We start from the raw sequence: 17,666 nt of genomic DNA, 5'->3' as shown, positions 1-17,666 counted from the left end.
GCGCCAGAAGAGACGTCTAGAGCGGCGCTGGAGGACCAGTAAATCTGCATTTGACCGAACACTCTTAAGAGCCTTTATTAGGACTTATTTAGTGGCAATAGGGTCAGCAAAATGTTCGCATTTTTCCGCACTTATTGCATCCGCTGATTCTCGCCCAGCCGCACTGTTTAGGGTGACTTGCTCTCTCCTTAATGTAGAGGGAGTGGAAGAGCCCTTGCAGGGTAGAGCTGAGGAATTTGTGCAGTTTCTATCGGATAAAGTCGCTCAGATTCGGATGGACCTGGACTCTGATTGGGCAATTCCGACAGAGATAACCAGGGCAGGTCTTAGTCGTATTGTGTGGGATGAGTTTGAGCCTGTGATTCCTGAGGAAGTGGACAAGGCTGTGGGTGAGTTCCGCCACTTGTTTGTTGGACCCGTGCCCCTCCTGGCTGGTTTCGGCCAGCAGGGAGGTGACATGAAGCTGGCTCCTGACTTTAGTTAACGCTTCCTTAAGGGAGGGGTCTTTTCCGCAACCATTAAAGGAAGCGGTCGTAAGGCCCCTCCTCAAGAAGCCTTTCTTGGACCCAGCAGAATTAAAGAACTTTCGTCCAGTCTCCAACTTACCCTTTGTGGGGAAGGGGCCTTCCCCCAACCATCAAAGGAGGCAGTTGTAAGGCCCCACCTCAAGAGACCTTCCCTGGATCCAGCAGAATTAAAGAACTTTCGTCCAGTCTCCAACCTAGCCTTTGTGGGAAAAGTTGTAGAGAAAGTGGTGGCACTTCAGCTCCTACGGACATTGGATGAAATGGATTATCTGGACCTTTTTCAATCTGGCTTCAGACCTGGCTACAGCACGCAAACTGCTTTGGTCGCTCTGATGGACGATCTCTGGCGAGCCCGTGATGGGGGTCATTCCTCTATCGTGGTGCTACTTGACCTCTCAGCAGCTTTTGACACCATCGACCGTGGTATCCTACTAGGCCGACGAAGGGAGTTGGGAGTGGGAGGCACTGTGTTACAGTGGTTCTCCTCTTATCTCTCTGGTCGGTCACAGTCGGTGTTAATAGGAGGACAGAAGTCGACCCCTCGGCCCCTCATTTGTGGGGTGCCTCAGGGCTCGGTCCTCTCTCCCCTTCTATTCAACATCTATATGAAACTGCTGGGGGAGATCATCCGACAATATGGGGTGGGATATCAGCAGTATGCCGATGATACCCAGCTGTATATCTCCACCCCGCATCATTTTAGTGAAGCAGTGGATGTGATGTGCCAGTGCCTGGAGGCTGTGAGAATCTGGATGGGAGTCAACAGGCTCAGACTTAACCCAGACAAGACCGAGTGGCTGTGGGTATTGCCTCCCAAGGACCATGTCGATTGTCCATCCTTAGCCCTGGGGTGGGGGGAGAAGCTGTCCCCCTCAGAACGGGCTCGCAATTTGGGTGTCCTCCTTGACCCACAGCTGAGATTAGAGCAACACCTGGCAGCTGTGGCTAAGGGGACCTTTGTAAAGGTTCACCTTGTACACCAATTGTGACCCTACCTGGATCGGGAGGCTCTTCTCACGGTCACTCATGCCCTTGTCACCTCACGGTTGGATTACTGCAACGCGCTCTACATGGGACTACCCCTGAAAAATGTTCGGAGACTACAGTTGGTCCAGAATGCAGCCGCTCGAGCGGTCGTGGGTGCACCTAGGTACTCCCACATTACACCAATCCTCTGTGAGCTGCACTGGCTTCCTATTGGTCTCCGGTCCCAATTCAAGGTGTTGGTTATTTCCTTTAAAACCCTATATGGTTTAGGGCCAGGCTATCTTCGAGATCGTCTTCTACCGCATAGCTCCCAACGACTGGTAAGATCCCACAGAGTTGGCCTCCTCTGGGTCCCGTCAGCTAAACAATGTCGGCTGGCGGGTCCGCGGGGGAGGGCCTTCTCTGTGGCTGCCCCGGCTTTCTGGAATCATCTACCTCCTGAGGCCCGGACCGCTCCAACCCTACTGGCCTTCCGGAAAATGGTGAAAACCTGGCTTTTCCGGCAGGCTTGGGGCCGTTGATCTCGCCACTGCGATCTTGCGAGATCCAGCCATGAGCGGTGTGTATGGGTTTTTTTAACGTCTTTTATTGTATATTGTTTATACTGTCTTTGTTGTAAGCCGCCCAGAGTCCTCGGAGAGTTGGACGGCATAGAAATACGAAAAAGAAAGAAAGAAAGAAAGAAAGAAAGAAAGAAAGAAAGAAAGAAAGAAAGAAAGAAAGAAAGAAAGAAAGAAAGAAAGTTGTTAGTCAGAAGTGACCCAGCAATAAAACCCAGTTAATAGAAGCAATCATTCAATCTTGGTTTCACATTATAACAGCTCCAGAATTAAACGACTTGGTTCCGTAATTCATACTAAAGGTTACCCAACTATTAATTGACATGGTGATAATTTTTATATCTCTCATTTTTTCTATGGTGATTATTTTTGTATATCTAATTTTTTCTATGTGTTTTACTTTTCTTCTTTATACTGTAACTGTTATTCTAATAGCAAATCCTTCATAAAAGTTATTGCATTACATTCTTGATTAAATTATCTTTCCATTGATATATAATTTTATGGTACTACTCCAAAAAAAAGTAGTGTTATTAGCTAGTTTTAGAAAATACACTTTTCACAAAAGGTTTCCACAATTTTGGCCACTACTGTATACACCACTTCACAGTGCTTTACATCCCTAAGCGGTTTACAGGGCCAGCTTCTTGCCCCCAACAATCTGGGGTCTTCATTTTACCAACCTTGGAAAGATGGAAGGCTGAGTCAACCTTGAACCGGTCAGGATTGAACTGCTAGCAGTCGGCAGAATTAGCTTGCAATACTGCATTCTAACCACTGCGCCACCACTTCAGTTGTTAAGTGAATCCGGTTTGCCCATTGACTTTGCTTGTCAGAAAGTCACAAAGGGTGATCCCAGGGCACTGCAGACGTCATAAATGTGAGTCAGTTGCCAATTGTCTGAATTTTGATCACGTGACTATGGGGATGCTGCTATGGTTACAAGTGTGAAAAATGGTCATAAGTCACTTTTTTCAGTGACCGTTGAACTGTCGCTAAATGAACTGTTGTAAAGTCGAGGACTACCTGTATCACCAAATAAGTCAAGTCAACCCACAGCAACCTAATTAAACCATGCAGCCAAGTAAAACAGGATGAGCGTTATTAAAACTGAAATAACAGAAATTATTATTGTTGTTGTTCCTAGGTACTTGCTTACAATGACATTATTGCAAAAAATACCTGGTCTAAAGGCAGTGATGTTTGTTGGATGGTTAGCCAATAATAACAATGGGAAAACTAAAACACAAGGCAAAGATGGAACACAATAACATAATTAAAATGAAGTTTTCCATCCTAAACAATTTTTGGAATGTTAAGAGGGAGGGAGGGAGTCTTAATTCCAGGAGAAAACTATTCTGTAAGGCTGGATCAGATCCTGGCCTCTATTTTCCTTTGCTCATGAAAGTGGGATAATGAAAGAAGGGTAGTTAGTCCCACACCCTTTTGGGTCTGATGTCAAGGTTACAAATAATGTTAAAATACACAGAGGTGACATCACAGGGTAAGTATGCAAAACAAGGCATTCCAGATGGAAGGTGTATAGCAAAAAAGCCACTCGTGGGCTGAACTGAAGCTGTTTGCTGCACTAACAATGTGCATTTGTGAATAATTCACTTCCACACAAATACACTTCTCCTCCCCTTCCGGCTCTTTCAATAGTCTTGTGTTAAATTTCTCAACTGGAATGATGAGTCATGCTTTTAAGTCATGGTTGTTTTAATTATGCTTTGCTAATTTAGTCAAAAAGATTTGCACAAAATCTTCATCATCTCAGCCCAAACTATACCTGTGATTGCTTAGTACCCTGGGCGAACCCAGGTTCAGCATGCTAAGCGGATCACGTGAACTAAATCAAATTTTGCTGAAATAGGTTTTATTTATCATTTTTATCTGTTCTTATCATGATCTCAGTACTGATCAGATAGGTTGAATTATTTTCATCATGTAAAATGAGCTGTCCTTCAAGCTGGAACATCCAGGCAAGTGTAAAATGCTGCAGGAGTTATGATGGGCACCCAAGTGTCTTTACGAAAGACTTACAATGTGATCTGAACTCCTTGCTCCCTTGTAGTTGTTGTCAGTAAACCTTGCTCTTTAACAAAGCAGAAATGCCTCCCCTCTCCTTTGGGGCAGCAAAGTGGGTCAAGATTGGAACAAGGGGGTGAGCTTGTAGTTATGGGAGTGAAAGGAAGGGCTACCCTGTTTCCCTGAAAATAAGACATCCCCTGATAATAAGCCCAGTCGGTCTTTTGAGCACATGTGCTAAAATAAGCCTCTCCCTGAAAATATTTAAACGCAGAGCTGGAAATCAGATAAGACGGCAAGAGGATCCCCATCTTGCTCCACGTGCCCCAAAATAATAAGACCTCCCCAAAAATAAGGCCAAGCGCTTATTTCGGAGTTCAAAAAAATATAAGACAGGGTCTTATTTTCAGGGAAACACAGTATTTCAGAGCCAGCTTAGTCTTGTAGCATCATGCTACAAAGTAGGAGACAGTGAGTTCTAGTTTTGCTTTAACCATGAAAGTCAGCTAGATGACTTTAGGCCAATCACCATGAGACAGTGATTTCTAGTCCTGACTTAGTCATGAAAACTAGCTGGGTGATAAAATGGTGGTGAAATATAATACAGGTAGTCCTCAATTTACAACCACAAGTGAGCCCAAAATTTATGTCGTTGAATGAGAAAATTTGTTAAGTGAGTTTTGCCCCATTTTACGACTTTTCTTACAACATTTGTTAAGTGCAGTTGTTAAATTAGTAATACAGTTGTTAAGTGAGTCTGGCTTCCCCATTCTTTGCTTGTCAGAAGGTCTCAAAAGGCGATCACATGACTCCATGCCACTGCAACTGTCATAAATGTGAGTCAGTTGTCAAGCATCTGAATGTAAATCACATGACCATGAGGATGCTACTATGATCATAAGTGGGGAAAAAGAGCCATAAGTCACTTTTTTAAGTGATGTTGTAACTTCGAACGGTGACTAAATAAATTGTCGTAAGTCAAGGATTACCTGTATTATATCATATACCAATAGCACTTAAACTTACATATCGCTTCATAGTGCTTTACAGCACAAAGCGGTTTACAGAGTCTACATACATACATACATACATACATACATACATACATACATACAGTAGAACCTCTGGTCATGACCATAAATCATTCCATAACTTTGGTCACAACCTGATTTGGTCGTGACCCGAATCTAATTTTGGAAATTTGGCGCTTACAAAAAAAAGTGGCACGGAAGGGGAAATCTGCTGTGGAAAAAAAAATTGTGAATTTTTTGGTCAGAACCAGATTTGCTTGTGGTCAGAAGCATTTGTGGCCAGAGGTTCTATTGTACATACATATTTATTCATTCATTCACTCATTCATCCATTGACACTCCTGTGGAGGAAGTCGCTTGCCTAAAGAACCTTGGAGAACCTGGTGCTCAAATTCTTTAGCATCTTCACTAAATACACTGGTTAATGTGCTCTACCGGAAATCACTTGCTTTATTTAAAAAACAAAATAAAATCATCCCATGGGCATATAAAATCAAAAAACACAATAGGCCAATAAATGCAAATGTTTACCTCTGTTAGAACCGTCTTCTTCAAAGCCAGCCCTGAAAAAAGAAGAACATGGTGAGGAGGTGAACACAGAAACAGGCTGTTTTTACAATCCCATTCCTAACCTAGGTAGATGCTGCCAGAAAACATGGTTTCCCTCTGTCCAAATCTGCAATCAAACTTTCCTGTTAAAAATTCATCTTGTCCAACTCAAAATGATCAGGCTGTGTTTTTTTTCCCCCTTTCAACTATTCCCTTCTCTCCATCTTCCTAAAGGTGAGGCTCAGAGGTGGGTTTCAGCAGGTTCTGACCAGTTCTGGAGAAGCGGTAGCAGAAATTTTGAGTAGTTCGGAGAACCAGTAAATACCACCTCTGGCTGGCCCCATCTACTCTCTGCCTCCTGAGTCCCAGCTGATCAAGAGGAAATGGGGATTTTGCAGTATCCTTCCCCTGGAGTGGGGAGGGAATGGAGATTTTGCAATATCTTTCCCCTGCCACGCCCACCAAGCCAAGCCACGCCCACAGAACTGGTAATAAAAAAATTTGAATCCCACCACTGGTAAGGTGGTACATGCAAAATATTTCAACTCTAAACTATTTCAAATTCAAAATAGCCGATTCAAATTTGAAATTAACTGTTCCAACCTTGCTGGAATGTTCCAGCACTATTCTGATCAGAACAGTTACCGGTATGTTCCAAGCTGCTGTTCTGAAGTCGGAATATTTCCAGAGTAGTTATGTGAGCAATGAAACATTAAGCGCACCACGTTGTCTGCTTATAAACAGCCTCTATTAAAGGTAATGGGATTTTCTTCTCAATAAAACAGAGATGTGGGCTGGAAAATTTTATGGAGTAGAAATTTGCCTCCAAAAATTTTCCACTTCAGGCGAGTTTGGCAATTTCAAAGTTGGATAGAATTTGCTCCCAATAAAGGAGAACGTTTGTAGCTCAGGGTTGAAATGAGGGATTTTTGGTGCTCTCTGAGCTTGCTTGTTTTCTTGCATATGTTTCATTACCCAAATTAGGTAACATCATCAGTGCACTGATGTTATCTAGTTTGGGTAATAAAACGTCTGCAAGAAAACAAGCAAGAGCGCCAAGGATCCCTCGCAAAATTTGCTTTTCTAGGTGACTGTTCTAAAAAAAAAAAAGTTTGAAACATGGCTGTCTCCCCCTCGCATCAAATAATATATTATAGCCCATGTCTTTGAACAGGCTATAGATACTGCAATGAATATGGTAATCAGAATTCTATTCATTTGCATAGGAAAAATGTTCCTATTCAATATTTTTCGGAACAGCCACATCCCTGTAAGTAAATGAACCAGATTATTTGGGAAACTTTCTACCCATTGCCAAATTGTCACATTCAAGCAATCAAATTCCATCTCAATTGTTCCACCTACGTTTCAGTACGAACCTTAATAAGGCCAACTACGACTCTGAATAACAAAACTCATTTCTCCACCCAGAAAACTGGCATTCCCAAAAGAATGCCTCATCCCGTGCGGCTCCTTGGTTTACTGAGGAGCTGAGGGAAATGAAGCGCCGGAAAAGACGCCTGGAGAGCGGTTGGAGGGCCAGTCTCACTGAATCTGATCGAACACTGGTAAGGTCGCATATTAAGGCCTACCTAGTGGCGATAGAGACGGCAAAGTCTAACTACTTTTCCGCCTCTATTGCGTCATCAGGGAATCGTCCAGCCGCCCTGTTTAGGGTGACCCGCGCCCTGCTCCATCCGGGAGTGCGGGAGGATCCCTTAGAAGGCAGGGCGGAGGATTTCGGACAATACCTGTATGACAAAATCGCCCAGATCCGGGGGGATTTGGACTCTGACTGGGTAGATCAGGGCAGGGTGACGAGGAATAGTCTTGAGAATGTTATCTGGGAGGAGTTTGATGCTGTGACTCCTGATGATGTGGACAGGATTTTGGGGAGACTTAGTGCGGCCACATGTTTACTGGACCCGTGTCCCTCCTGGTTGGTACTGGCTTCCCGGGAGGTTACACGAGGCTGGCTCCAGGGTGTTATCAACGCTTCATTGAGTGAGGGTTACTTCCCCACCGCCTTGAAAGAGGCGGTGGTGAGGCCTCTCCTCAAGAAGCCGTCCCTGGATCCGGCAATATTGGCCAACTATCGTCCTGTCTCCAACCTTCGCTTTATGGCGAAGGTTGTTGAGAGTGTGGTCGCACGACAGTTTCCGCAATTCCTGGAGGAAACATCTTATCTAGATCCGTTCCAGTCGGGTTTCAGGTCTGGGCACAGCACAGAAACGGCATTGGTCGCGTTGGTTGATGATCTCTGGAGGGCTCGGGACAGGGGTTGTTCCTCTGTTCTGGTCCTGTTAGACCTCTCAGCGGCTTTTGATACCATCGACCATGGTATCATGCTGCACCGGCTGGAAGAGTTGGGGGTGGGAGGCACCGTGTTGCGGTGGTTCTCCTCCTTTCTCTCCGACCGGTCGCAGTTTGTGTTGGCAGGGGGGCAGAGGTCGACCTCGAGGCCTCTCATTTGTGGAGTGCCGCAGGGATCGGTCCTCTCGCCTCTCCTGTTCAACATTTATGTGAAGCCGCTGGGTGAGATCATCCGTGGCTTTGGGGTGAGATACCACCAGTACGCTGATGACACCCAGCTGTACATCTCCACCCCAGGCCACCCCAACGATGCCCTTGAAGTGATGTCCCAGTGCCTGGAGGCTGTACGGATCTGGATGGGGAGGAACAGGCTCAAGCTCAACCCTTCCAAGACTGAGTGGCTGTGGCTCCCGGCATCCTGATATAGTCAGTTGACTCCATCACTGACTATTGGGGGCGAGTCATTGGCCCCCACAGAGAGGGCTCGCAATCTGGGAGTCCTCCTGGATATGCAGCTGTCCTTGGAGGAACATCTGACGGCTGTAACCAGGGGGACCTTTTGTCAGGTTCGCCTGATTCGCCAGTTGCGGCCCTTTCTTGATCGGGATTCCCTGTGCACAGTCACTCACGCCCTCGTCACCTCTCGCCTTGACTATTGCAACGCTCTCTACATGGGGCTCCCCTTGAGGAGCACCCGGAGGCTCCAGCTGGTCCAGAACGCAGCAGCGCGGGTAGTGACGGGAGCAGCATGGCGCTCCCATGTAACACCGCTCCTGCGCGAGCTGCACTGGCTCCCAGTTGTCTTCCGGGTGCGCTTCAAGGTGTTGGTTATCACCTTTAAAGCGCTCCATGGCATAGGGCCTAGCTATCTTCGAGACCGCCTGCTGCTACCAACGACCTTCCATCGACCCGTGCGCTCCCACAGAGAGGGCCTCCTCGGGGTGCCATCAGCCAGACAATGTAGGCTGGTGACCCCCAGGGGGAGAGCCTTCTCTGTGGGGGCACCTACCCTCTGGAATCAGCTCCCCCCAGAGATAAGGAGAATCCAAGACCTCAGTGCCTTCCGTCGCGCCCTTAAAACCCATTTATTTAAACAAGCCGGGCTGGCTTAAGATGAAATTTTTAACTGTTTTTAAATGTTTTAAACGTTTTTAATTGGTAAATGAGTTTTAATTGGGCCAAATTTATATATCTTTTAATTGTTTTTAATATTTGTTCTGCATGTTTTTTAATCTGGCTGTACACCGCCCTGAGTCCTCAGGGAGAAGGGCGGTATAGAAATCCAATATAAAATAATATAAAATAAATAAAATAAAATAAATCTGTCCTTCATTCAATATTTATTTATTTATGCCAGATGCTTATATGATTACCCGTCTTATATATCGTAACTCTGGGAGGCTCACAGCACCATAATAAAATCAAAGGAAACAATTAAACCAACATCCCCAAATCCCAGTTTCCAAACAAAAGAAACTTAAGACTTGTGATTCCTCTCTGCCCAATACAGGTAGTCCTTGATTTAGAACTACAATTGGGATTAGAATTTCCATTGCTAAGCAAGGCAATTGTTTTTAACCTGGTTTTATAACCTTTTTTTAACACGGTTGTTAACTGAATCACTGCAGTTGTTAAGTGAGTTATGTAGTCGTTAAGTGAATCTGACTTCTCCCATTTTGCTTGTCAGAAGCCAGTTGAGAATGTTGCAAATGGATCATGTGACCCCAGGACACTGCAAATGTCATAAATATATGCTTTTGCTAACTGCCAAAATTTTGTTTACATAACCACGAGGAAGCTGTGATGGTCATAAGTGCAATGACCAGTCATAACTCCCTTTTTTCAGTGTCATTGTAAATTTGAATAGTTAAGGACTACATATAATACTTTCTGAAGTGGTATGGCTGGGACACAGATTTACAGCGTATCAGACTTCCATTTCAATTTCAAATCTTTATTGTCAGTGCACAACATATGTACAATGAGATTGGTTGAGCTCCCTCAGTGCACCCCTAACACAATACAATTCACAGTGAAGACAAAAAACCCCTAATCCAATAAATCATATTAACAAAACACCCAGTCCTATTGCACCAGTGTGAACATGTTACACATTGCGCCGGCCCTGCAGTCCATCATACTACACAGTTATGATGTTATTTCTCATTCAGGAGTCTGACAGCCCACAGATAAAAACTGTTCTTCCGCCTGTTTGTGTGTCTGGCTATACTTCTATATCTCCTTCCCGATGGTAGGAGGGTAAAGAAGTGGTGACCAGGGTGAGAGACTTCAGAATTCCGGATTGTGTCATTTTAAAATATGGTTTTGGGTACCCCAGAATGAGTTGGTGGGGGGGGGGGTTGTTTTTTTAAAAAAAATATTTTGGAGGATGAGGCAGTCAAGGGCAAAAACTGGTGAGCCTTGAATGTTTAAGGCACTGATTACAGTATGTGGTATTCCCTGAACCATCCCTTGTGAAAAAAAGCAGATGGATTTTCCCAGTGAAAAAACAGATGATGATGAGGATGATGAGGATGATTATTATTATTATTATTATTTTATTTCTATACCGCCCTTCTCCCGAAGGACTCAGGGCGGTGTACAACCTATTAAAAGCACAAAGACAAACAACAATTAAAATTATTTAAAATTATTTAATTATATAACCACCGGCCGCGCGGGTGGTTATGGGAGCAATATGGCGCTCCTGTGTGACACCTCTCCTGCGCGAGCTGCACTGGCTCCCGGTGGTCTTCCAGGTGCGCTTCAAGGTTTTGGTTACCACCTTTAGAGCGCTCCATGGCTTAGGACCTGGCTACTTACAGGACCGCTACTACCACAAACAGCCTCCCACCGGCCGGTACGCTCTCATAGAGAGGGGCTCCTCCGGGTGCCGTCAGCCAAACAATGTCGACTGGCGGCCCCCAGGGGGAGGGCCTTCTCTGTGGGGGCACCTACTATCTGGAACGAGCTCCCCCCAGAGATACGGAGGATCCCGGATCTGCGCACTTTCCGCCGTGCTTTGAAGACACTCCTATTCCAGCAGGCCGGCCTGGCCTAATTTTCTCCCCTTCTTTTAAATTTTTAAACTGAAATTTTAATTCGTTTTAAATTATTGGGAGTTTTAAATTGTCTCGGGCAAAAATTATTTAATTGGGTTCTAATCATGTTTTAACTTTTATATTTATGTGTTTTATTTTGTGCCTGTTCACCGCCCTGAGTCCTTCCGGAGTAGGGCGGTATACAAATTTAATAAAATGAAAATGAAATGAATGAAAATGAATTTTGGCTCAATATTAAAACCCCCTAAAATTTAAAACAAAGATGTTTTTCCCCCGTTTCTGTTTGTTTAAAGGGCAAAATAAGTGCCTTAAGCCTCTGCAAGGCTTAAGATACCCATTTGCCCTTTTAAAAAAAACTACACAAATAGGAACAGAGGCTTTCGGCTCTGCCCACTGCAGCAAGACTTTTGTGTTACCAGATACACACGCCTTCTCTCCAGGCAGGACACAAAAACAAAGTGCAGCTCCAAGGCCAAACAAACAACCACCCTAATTATTTTGAGAAATTATCCTTTTCTCAATCTTCTCTCTTAAGACTAAACTATCCGGTTCAGGAAGATCAACCTGGTTTCATCCACTGCACAGAAAAGCAGCAGCTGCAGAGATTTTTTTTTTTTAAAAATTCATCCCTCTAAAAAAACCTTATTTAAAACTAGGGCTTGTAAAATAAGCTTTTTTTTTCTCTTTCACCCTCCTAATTGCTTTTTTTTTTTTGTTATTTTGGATAGGAAGCTTACAGGCTGAGATTTGTTATTACACATTATCATCTACCTTGGAATCCTTCTCAGCTGAAGAGCAGGTGGCGATGCTTTAAATCAGAGGCTGCGAATGAATGGTGCTCGGATATTACAGGTAGGTCCTTGACTTACAACAATTCATTTAGTGACCGTTCAAAGTTACAATGGCACTGGGGAAAAAAAGTGAATCATGACCATTTTTCACTTACAACCGCTGCAGCATCCCCGTGGTCACATGATCAAAATTCAGACACTTGGCAACTGACTCATATTTATGACGGTTGCAGAGTGTTGAGGGTCATGTGTTCACTTTTTATGACCTTTTGACAAGCAAAGTCAGTGAGGAAACCAGATTCATTTAGCAAGTGTGTTGCTAACTTAGCAGCTGCACTGATTCACTTATCAACCACGGCAAGAAAGATCATAAAATGGGGCAAAACTCAACTCAATTTTTTCTCACTTCAGCAATAAAAATGTTGGGCTCAGTAGTAAGTTGTAGTAAATCGAGGAATTATCTGTGCTGGCCATTACTGGAAGAGGATGGCCAGCAACAGCAATGATGAAAGATTTAAATGGCTAGGCTGGAAATAAAATATTCTGGAAAAGATCTAAGTCGGTGTGTGAGTGGCAGGCGCACACTCATAGCTCCATTGGTACAAGTGGCAAGCACCTGCACCCTCCACTCGTCCGAAGCCCCTTTCGTGTGAGTGGAGAATGCCTGAGCAGAGGGCTCTTGTGCTAGTGCACAAAGCTCCATTTGTGTGAGTGGAGCTTTGTGTGCGAGCACAAGTGCCAACTGCGTGCACGAGTGGAGTTTTGTACGCTTGCCCATTGTTCACTGATAGTGGGTCACGGCCCAGGGGTTGGGGACCCCTGATCTAAGTGATCACTAACAGTCCACAATGTCTTGAAGGCTCATAACTATCAACCAAACTTTGGAAGGTCATAGATTCCCCATTGGTGCCTAGCCATTGTCTGTTGTATAGTAAACTAATAATGCTCAACACACACACAAAATTCTACTGATAGTCCTCAACTCACAACCCCAATAGAGACTGGAAAATTGGTTAAGTAGAGCACTCATTTAGTGAGATATTATGTGACTGCACTTGATTTTGCAACCATTTTACTCTGGTCATTAAGTGAATCACCCATGGTTGTTAAGCAAGATATCATGTGATTGCAACTTGCAACCTCCTTCAGGCTTCCCCAGTGACTGGGGGAGCCAGCTGGGAAGGTTGCAAATGGTAATCACATGATTGAAGCTGCACCTTTTTAATGCATGCCACACACACACACACACACACAAAAAACCCCAAAGCCTCCATCACAACAGTCCTCCATCTTGCCAGTGTGCTCTAAGCCATGATTTAAAATGGTGAACCACCTCACTGTACTTTAGACAGAAAAGTGGTGGATGCTAAAAATAGTCAATTAACAGATGACATTTCATCATCCCCTATGTTTATTTTGCTCCTCCTTCAGGATGTCTGCAGCCCATGCAAGTTATACAAGGCAAGCATTGTTATGCGCTATCTTTTCATTTAGTTTCCGCAATATGAGAGTAACTTAGCCTGCCTCTGATTGACAAAAGCTCCTTGTTGACAATTCCATGGGGTCTTTAATTCCCAGCCAAGAATTCTATTTGATTTTTGCTGTAATGATCAAGGCAAGAAGGAAGTCATACAGGAAGCTGGATTTCACATGAGGCTAGTTTTTCCTGGCATACGAAGAAGAAGCAGCGCACAATAACGCAGCCACAAGGAAACAAGAGAGGAGTCCTCAGCTGCAGGATATTCACAGCGGTACGTTGTGAAGATGAGAAACGTTTCAAGGGATAAGGGGCCTTCCTCCGTTGCTACAGGAAGGATCCAGGGGAAAATGTGCTAGCTAAGCTCTTTTCCTGTACCACTTCCAGAGCTGGGGATTAGTGGCAACATTGAGGCTAATTAACCCAAGCAGCTTAACTTGCAAAGTAATAAAGTTCCTGAGCCAAGCCTAGCCCATTGTAGGTGAGCACTAAAGCCCCAGAAGGGCCTAATCGGCTATTTTGGGAGGGAAAGAAAAACAGCAACAAGAATTTCTGCATGCTTCTCTTTAAAGAGCGAAGACACCAGTCCAATCTGAAAGAACAAATTGTTATTTTTAAAAAAGTAAACTTCTCTATTGAGTATCTGCTGGGAGTTGCCAACAAACCTGGAGAAAGGGGTACTTATCTCCTTAAGAAGGTCACACATGGCCTAGTTTCAGGGAAGGGGGAGGAAAAAAAATGCATCCTAATTTTATGCCAGCCAGGCAATGCTGTACAGGTAGTCCTCGATTTACGACCACAGTTGAGCCCCAAATTTATATTGCTAAACGAGACATTTGTTACGTGAATTTTGCCCCATTTTACGGCCTTTCTTGACACGCTCGTTAAATCACTGCAGTCGTTAAGTTAGTAACATCCTTGTTAAGTGAATCTGGTTTCCCCATTGACTTTGCTCGTCAGAAACTCTCAAAAGATGATCACATGACCCCAGGACACCGCAACTGTCATAAATATGAGCCGGCTGCAAACTATCTGAATGTTCATGTGACCATGGGAATATTGCATCGGTCGTAAGTGTGAAAAGTGGTCATAAGTCACTTTTTTCTGTGATGTTGTAATTTTGAACAGTCCCTAAACGAACTGTTATAACTTGAGGACCACCTGTAATTACCTCCAGGATGACACGGCCAAGTTTGGGCCCCAGGCCAATCAGCAGAGCCAGGTTTCAAGGCCTTTAGGAAGGCCAAAAGGATGGGGGCAGATCTCACCTGGATGGGGGGGGGCATGATGTTCCAGAGGAAGAGACAGAAGGTCAGCCGAAACATGGAACTCAACACCTTCAGCAGCAGCTCTGGGGCACTCATTTCCATACCCCCTAGAGACTCCCCCTTTATAGCCATGGCCCCTACTACAATGCACCCTGCTGTAACTTGGGGATGAGACAACACCCAGGATGAGAGTCCAGCATACCAGACAAGCTGGAAGAACAGTGGACGCTTCGGCAGAACTGGTTTGTTGCCTAATTTTGATTACATCCCGATTAATGCCTAGAGACTAGTTTCTTAATAGAGTATTTATTAATTTATGAATAATGAAATAGGACATGCAGAATGGTAAGAGTTTTGGGTGGACTGAAGTGCCCTCAACTGGACTTGAATTATAAACTAACGTCAAAGAAGATAAAACGCTGGCAATGTTAATGGCCGCACGAACAGAAGCCATCCACAAAAAGTTATTCACATTAGTAGACATTCCGATACTGGAGAAGTGAATGCATGAATAAGATGCCTTTCTCTCAAATTAAGACACTGAAGGCCTTGACGAGCTGAAATCAATGCCAGGGGTGATTTAGGCTAACTTGTGTTTGGCGGAGTTATGTATTGTCCCAGGAAGGCTGACATCTTCCCACTGTTTATAGGTAGTCCCTGAGTTACAACAGTTCATTTAGTGAACATTCAAAGTTACAATGGCACTGAAAAAAGCGACTTATGACCATTTTCATACTTGTGACAACTGCAGCCAAGTGTCTAAATTTTGATCACATGACCATCATGGTCACGTGATCAAAATTCAGACGCTTGGCAACTGGTTCATATTTATGACGGTTGCAGGGTCCCGGGATCACGTGATCTCCTTTTGTGACCTTCTGACAAGCGAAGTCAATGGGGAAGCCAGATTCATTTAACAACCATGTTGACTTGACAACTGCAGTGACAACTGTGGCAAGAAAGATTGTAAAATGGGGCAAACTTCACTTAACAACTGTCTCACATAGCAACAGAAATTTTGGGCTCAATTGTGATTGTAAGTTGTTATTTATGAAGTCGTGTCCAACCCATCGTGACCCCATGGACAGCGTTCCTCCAGGCCTTCCTGTCCTCTACCATCCTCTGGAGACCATTTAAGCTCACGCAGACTGCTTCAGTGACTCCATCCAGCCACCTCGTTCTCTGTCGTCCCCTTCTTCTTTTGCCCTCAATCGTTCCCAGCATTAGGCTCTTCTCCAGTGAGTCCGTCCTTCTCATTAGGTGGCCAAAGTATTCGAGTTTCATCTTCAGGATCTGGCCTTCTAAAGAGCAGTCAGGGTTGATCTCCTCCAGGACTGACCGGTTGGATCGCCTTGCAGTCCAAGGGACTCGCAGGAGTCTTCTTCAGCACCAGAGTTCAAAGGCCTCAATTCTTTGTCACTCAGCTTTTCTTATGGTCCAACTTTTCACAGCCATACGTGATACATGAACTATTCTTGAAGACATGCCCCATTCTTGTTCAATTATCAGAGGCTGCGTGAGAATAAAGTCGACTATCATGCAGCCTCTGGACCCTCTGGAGGTCATGCTCTTGAATGGCCTCTAGACTCTCCGAAAATCGCACAAGGATGGGGTGTGCTTTTGCACAGTTTTCAGAAGCTGCAGAGGCCACCTTGGAGCGTTCTCCGGAGCCGCTTCAAAAATGAAGCTTTACACAACACGGAGCTGCCTCAGGTAGGCCACGAGGGCCTGTCAGCAGAAAGGGAACACTGCCTGAAGGCAAGCATCGTGCGGCAGATCCTAGGGAATCACACACACAATTGGGCTGTATATTTAAACAGTAATATGCAAAGAATTATCTTTTGTTCGGGGTGTGTCTGGTGTGTGACATGCCAACAAAGTTAAGTTAGGCATTTTCAGTGTATTTGATAGGCAAAGCCAAAGGGTTCATTATCGCTGGTGTAGATGGCAAAAATGAAGATGTTTTTGGTGAAGTCCAGGCTATGATAAACGTGGTGATATAAGAATACAGGTAGTCCTTGACTGATGATCACATTTCAGTCCAAAATTTCTGTTGCTAAGCGAGACATTTGCTAAGTGAGTTTTGCCCCATTTTACGACCTTTCTTGCCACATTTTTTTGAATGAATCGCTGCAGCTGTTAAGTTAGTGACCCGGTTGTTAAGTGTTCCCTATTGACTTTGCTTGTCAGAAGGGAATCACGTGACCCTGGGACCCTGCAACTGTCACAAATATGAATCAGTTGCCAAGCATCTGAATTTTGATCATGTAACCATGGGGGTGCTGCAACAGTCTTAAGTGTGAAAATGGTCATAAGTCACGTCTTTCAGTGCCGTTGTAACTTTAGAGTGGTCACTAAATGAACTGTTGTAAGTTGAGGATTACCCCCATAAACATTGCAGCCTTTCCTCATAGAAAAGCTGCTGCAGTCCTTTTATAATCTTAGCTGCCGTCCACTGAACCTTCTCTATTTCCACTACAAGTAATCCTTGATTTATGATTGGCCACTTAGTGATTGGTTGATATTATGATTAACCTCCCTGGTAGTACAAGTAGTCCTCGATTTACAACAGTTCATTTAGTGACCATTCAAAGTTACAATGCCACTGAAAAAAGGGACTTATGACCATTTTTCACACTTACGACCTTTGTAGCATCCCCATGGCCATGTGATCAAAATTCAGATGCTTGGCAACTGGTTCATACTTATGACGGTTGCAGCATCCTGGGGTTATGTGATCCCCTTTCACGACCTTCTGACAAGCAAAGTTAATGGGAAAGCCAGATTCACTTAACCGTGTTACCAACTTATCAACTGCATTGATTCACTTAACAACTGCAGCCAGAAAGATCATAAACTGGGGCAAAACTCACTTAACAAATGTCTCATTTAACAACAAAAATGTTAGGCTCACAAATTGTGGTCGTAAGTCGAGGACTACCCGTACTTATAACCTGGTTCTGGAGTTCTGACAGCCAAGCCTTTCCCCAGTCATGTGACCGCATTTTTTGCAGCATTTTTGCAGAAAACCAGCATCCAGTTTTTGGCAAAACTGGCCCATAGCGTATGGTTA

General features: G+C 44.4%; 1 protein-coding gene across 12 annotated transcripts in view; it reads right to left on the bottom strand.

The window, feature by feature from the left end:
* The window catches only part of PIP5K1C (phosphatidylinositol-4-phosphate 5-kinase type 1 gamma), a 94,064-nt gene that overhangs the window by 61,280 nt on the left and 15,118 nt on the right, over positions 1-17,666 (bottom strand). For all 12 annotated transcript variants that reach the window (XR_015729215.1, XM_087875277.1, XM_087875088.1 and 9 more), the window contains one exon: positions 5,665-5,696. Coding sequence is in view for 10 of the 12 variants with exons in the window: in XM_087875277.1 (XP_087731403.1) it covers positions 5,665-5,696 (32 nt within the window). In the remaining 2 variants the exon portion in view is untranslated. The remainder of the gene's footprint in view (positions 1-5,664; positions 5,697-17,666) is intronic.

The sequence above is a fragment of the Pantherophis guttatus genome, chromosome 1 (assembly GCF_059756535.1).
Source record: "Pantherophis guttatus breed Tessera chromosome 1, ASM5975653v1, whole genome shotgun sequence".
Lineage (NCBI taxonomy): Eukaryota > Metazoa > Chordata > Lepidosauria > Squamata > Colubridae > Pantherophis > Pantherophis guttatus.
Note: the sequence above shows the minus strand (reverse complement) of the source record. Positions and strands in the feature narration are given on the sequence as shown.